The sequence below is a fragment of the Gorilla gorilla genome, chromosome 21 (genome assembly GCF_029281585.2).
Source record: "Gorilla gorilla gorilla isolate KB3781 chromosome 21, NHGRI_mGorGor1-v2.1_pri, whole genome shotgun sequence".
NCBI lineage: Eukaryota > Metazoa > Chordata > Mammalia > Primates > Hominidae > Gorilla > Gorilla gorilla.
Genome location: NC_073245.2, coordinates 21348240 through 21353288, shown reverse-complemented (window position 1 = coordinate 21353288; position 5049 = coordinate 21348240). Strand labels below are relative to the sequence as shown.

The following is a 5049-nucleotide window of genomic DNA, read 5'->3' as shown; positions in this document are numbered from 1 at the left end:
CAAAATTCAGAAGTTAAAACCTAATCCCCCAGTATGACAGTATTAAAAGGTGTGTCCTTTAAGAGGTAATCAAGTCATGAGAACAGAGGCCTCATGGATGATCCCATCCATCATAGCTTATAAAAAGTTGAGCTTGAAGAGGAAGGTCTTTCTTGCTGTTTTTTCCTCTTGTACTTTTTTTTTGCCACATGAGAAACAGTGTAACTCACTTTGGAGGATGTAGCATTTAAGACACCATGGAAGGCAGAGACCAGCCACCAACCATGCTTGTACCTTGATCTTGGGCTTCTCAGCCTCTAAAACTCTGAAAAAAATAAATTTCTGTTTATTATAAATTACCGAGGCTCAAATATTCTGTTATAGCAGCACAAAACATACTAAAACAATAGTCAACATGCATGATTTAATTAAATAAAACATATTTATTGAGCACTTACTAAATGCAGGCATTGTTCTAGATACTTGGGATAAGTCAAGGAATAAATATGACAAAGTTCCTACCTTCATGGAGCTTATACTCTAATAGGGGGAGGGACAGACTCTGGAAAATAAAACAAACATGTAAATGATATTGTAGTTAGAAGATAATCAGTGCTTTGGAAAAAAAAATACAGCTGGAAAGGGTGATCAAGAGTACCAAAAGTGAACAGGTTGTACATTTTAAAAGGTGGTGAAAATAAAACATTTGAAGAAAGATTAAGGAAGGTACTAAATGATCTGTATCCCTCCTGCCATTTGACTATCATGGGAAAAAATATTTTCGGACCTTTGGAAATGCTTATGACCCTTCCTCCATCCCCAGAATGATCAATGCATACAATTGAGTCAGTTTTACAATATCACCTAAGCATATGTGAGCCAAATCCCTGGTGTTGCAACAATAATAAAATTGGCTAAGATGTAGAGCCTTGTCATTTTATTTGCTTTGTTATATCTGCTTTTCATGTCTGCTTTTTTTTTTTTTTTTTTTGAGGCGGAATCTCACTCTGTCGCCCAGGCTGGAGTGCAGTGGTGCCATCTCGGCTCACTGCAAGCTCCGCCTCCCGGGTTCACGCTTTTCTCCTGCCTCAGCCTCCCAGGTAGCTGGGACTACAGGTGCCTGCCACCACACCCAGCTAATTTTTCGTATTTTTAGTAGAGACGGGGTTTCACTGTGTTAGCCAGGATGGTCTCGATCTCCTGACCTTGTGATCTGCCCTCCTCGGCCTCCCAAAGTGCTGGGATTACAGGCGTGAGCCACCGCGCTTGGTCTCATGCCTGCTTTTGTCATTGAGTCCTCTGAAGTATTTTTAAGATATGACAAAGCAGAATGAGAATTTTATTAAGTGTTTTTCAGTAGAGCTTTTGCTCTTTATTAATGAGTTGCTAGTTTTATGGAACAGTTCAAATAGTGAATAACAAGAAGAAATAGATAATCAATTTTCTAGAGTTTCTAAGGTTTCAGAGATTATTTCAATCTTAATATATTAATTGACTCCATATAACAATTTGTTGATTGATTGGCTGAATTTACCACCAATCTTAAAACTCATTGCTTTAAACTTGGTTTGACGTAAAGGAGCATGTGCGTGCTTCAGAGTTATCAAGATGTTAAATTGGAGCTTTCAACTGAAGCACCAAGACATGATAGACATCAGATTCCAATCAGATGCTGAACCATGAGCAAAAGGAAATGATTGGGAACCATTTTGATAACTTTTGAATTTGTCACAAAAGGATAAAGGGTCAGTGATTGAATACCAGAGAGAAGATTTCTTTATGATGAGTTGTGCTATGAGATCCAGGTCCTATTCTAGAAAGGTGAGGAAACATTTTCTCTGCCCCTCAAGTTTACTGAGAGTGGCTTTACCGGGACCACTTGAAGAACTTGGAAAGTGTTGTCCTCATGGCAAGAAGATCACAGTGACTCGGGTCTGATCTCCACCTGAGTATTCTAAGGTAAAAAGCCTACAACTTTCAGCTCTAGAGGGCAGGACAAGAAGAAGTGAGAGTTGAGGATCAAATTTAGGAAGTAACCACAGTTCCAACAACAGTGGGACAAAAGATGCATTGGTGTCCTATGACCCGTATGTAGGTCAAATGGAAAAGCAGGAACCTAAAGCCACCTTGATTCTTGTCCAAAATGACCATTTAGTAGGCTGTTGGTAATCCAGTTGTGTGTGTTGAATGAGTAACCAGAAAACTAGTGGCTGAGGGCAGAGTCAGAGTTAGAGGAACAGAACACATCATCCACATCACAGGAGGTGGGTTAGCAGAGCCCAGCATGAGAACCAAAATAAACCTTTGAAAGCGTCCATAAAAGTATGATTTCAACCTCCACCAAAACCAGAGAATGTGAAACTATTTCATGGTAGTGTCTGATAAGGATTTTCTGCTCTCCTTTCCTTCCCTCCTGCCTCCTTCACTTATTCAAGGAGATGTTATTAATATAGTTACTGAGTGGTGGAGAGAAAAGGGAAAAAGAGAAACGTAATCATAGCTTCTCTCCAAAAGCAGGGAGCCAGGCTGTAGCCAGCCCCAGCTAGGGAGAAAATGCATGCTAATGTTAAATCTGGTTCAGAGTTGATTATTATCTAGAGGTAGATATTTTAAGTGTTTAATTGTGACTAAATGGCTTGAAATGATATATGACTTTCCTTTTATCATTGTTTTTAAGAGAAGGGGTCTCACTATGCTGCCCAGGTTGGTCATGAATTCCTGGGCTCAAGTGATTCTCCCACATGGCTAGGACTACAGCCATGCACCCACTACATCTGGCTGCTATAGGACTTTCTATTAATTTAAAGGTAACTATAAAACCATGATGACTGCCTAGATTTTTGTCTGAAAGCAGAGGAGGTAGCCACTTTGGCTTCCCACCAAACTGGTTTAAAGGGACAGTGAGAGAGAAAAATAAATCTCCCTTTGTGATCACACTCTATGAGTCACACACAATTAACATGTTGACCCATGAGTAAGGCTTGAAGGACTGATACATGAAGACCAATGTGTGGTGGGTGGGGTGGCAACTGTAGCCCATGTTTGAGTACGTGAGACCAATAACCCAACTCACATTGTTATACCCTGTGATGCTGGACCAGATCCCCAGAGCTGCCTGAGCAGGTGTTCACTAAACCAATACAAGACCGAGTACTTTTAAACAATAATTGTGCGTAAGAGCCAATAGCTGATTTTGTTAAATGTGAAGATTTCCAAGCCTCACCCAAGATATTCTGATTCATAAGGTTCAGAGTAGATTATTAGCATCTCAAGTTGTTATGATGTAGGTGGTCTGGCATCTCTCTTGGGAAACTTAGTTTTAGGGCAGTGCTTCTCAAACTTTAACGAACATATGTATCACCAGGACATGTGGTTAAAGTGCATTTTGTTTCATGGGTCTGGAATGTGTGAGATGCTGTGTTTCTTACAGTCTTCTAGGTGATACCAGTCCAAGCACTTACCATTTGAGTAACAATGGTTAGGACACTGCTTCTCAAACCCACCTTCTTTGTCTTAAGAATACATATAGAACTTGCTCAGAACACAGATTTTCAGGTGAGGTCTCCAACCTCAACTTTTTGACTCACAGTCTTCAAGTGAGACATCTAGGTAGTGAGGAGAATCAGACAGTGTCTGATGGAAGACATCAGGGACAGCCTCAGGCAGTATGAACAAAGGAGCTATGCCTGATGAGTAGGCAATATGGGGAAATAGAGGAAAAATCCAAAGCTACTAGTTGTACTTCAATCCTCCTGGACCATGGGAGAAAATTCTAAATGTTTCTCTGGGTGGCTCATTACCCAAGTTCACCTCACACAAAGACTCTCACTCTAGCTTGGTGGTTTTCAATCATGAGTGCACACCAGAACTATCTGGAGGCTTAAAAACTATCAATGCTGGCTGGGTACAGTGGCTCATGCTTGTAATCTCAGCATTTTGGGAGGCCGAGGTGGGTGGATCACTTGAGGTCAGGAGTTCAAGATCAGCCTGGCCAACATGGTGAAACACCCTCTCTAATAAAATACAAAAATTAGCCGGGCGTGGTGACAGGCGCCTACTCAGGAGGCTGAGTAGGAGACTCACTTGAACCCCAGAGGCAGAGGTTGCAGTGAGCCAAGATCGCGCCACTGCACTCCAGCCTGGTTGACAGAGCGAGACTACTTCTCAAAAACAAACAAACAGGTCCAATATGGCGGCGCCCAGTGGCGGTGTGAACTGTGAGGAGTTCGCCAAGTTCCAGGAATTACTCAAGGTGATGAGGACAATTGATGACAGAATAGTACATGAATTAAACACTACGGTTCCAACAGCTTCCTTTGCAGGGAAAATTGATGCCAGCCAAACCTGTAAACAACTTTATGAGTCTTTGATGGCAGCTCATGCCAGTAGAGACAGAGTCATAAAAAATTGTATAGCCCAGACTTCAGCAGTAGTAAAAAACCTCCGAGAAGAGAGAGAAAAGAATTTGGACGATTTAACGTTATTAAAGCAACTTAGAAAAGAGCAGACAAAGGTGTTTAATGAACGCTGCCGAATTCACTTCAAGCCTCCAAAGAATGAATAAAGAGAGATTCTTTTTTTTTTTTTTTTTTTTTTTTTTTTAAGGACTGGGTCATCTCATAAGAGCTAAGCATGACAGATGTCAACAGGGCGGGCTTTCTAGGATGATTTCTGAGCCAACAGTCCAAGACCTTTTGTTGATTTCAGCCCCACTTAGCCAAGACCTCAAGTATAAATAATTCTGATAATTATGGAGAAATCAACTGCTATTTTATACTGATTCTGTAAAAAAAAAAAAAAAAAAGTTTTGTAACTATTAAAATAATTTTCTGACTCAAAAAAACAAACAAACAAACAAACAAACAAATAAATAAAAAAAATCAATGCTGGTCCCTAATCCCTAGAGATTCTGATTTAACTGGCCTAGGTATTGGCATTCTGATTTAACTGGCCTAGGTGCTAGAATTCTTAGAAGTTCCTCCCAGTAATGAGCAGTAAAAGTTGAGTACCGGAAGATGTGGTCTGAAAGAGTCCTACATGAAAAAAATCTTACCCCATCCTTTTGTAACT

General features: G+C 40.5%; 1 protein-coding gene across 1 annotated transcript; it reads left to right on the top strand.

The window, feature by feature from the left end:
* Positions 1–4168: 4168 nt before the first annotated feature.
* On the top strand, positions 4169–4575 carry LOC109024327 (protein MIX23-like). The gene has a single exon (XM_055372579.2). It carries the CDS (start codon positions 4169–4171, stop codon positions 4541–4543), a length of 375 nt encoding a protein of 124 aa, XP_055228554.1. The 3' UTR covers positions 4544–4575.
* The last annotated feature ends 474 nt before the right edge of the window (positions 4576–5049 follow it).

Coding starts and splice junctions, on each gene's coding strand:
- LOC109024327 (XM_055372579.2), top strand. CDS start 4,169: ATGGCGGCGCCCAGTGGCGGTGTGAACTGTGAGGAGTTCGCCAAGTTC.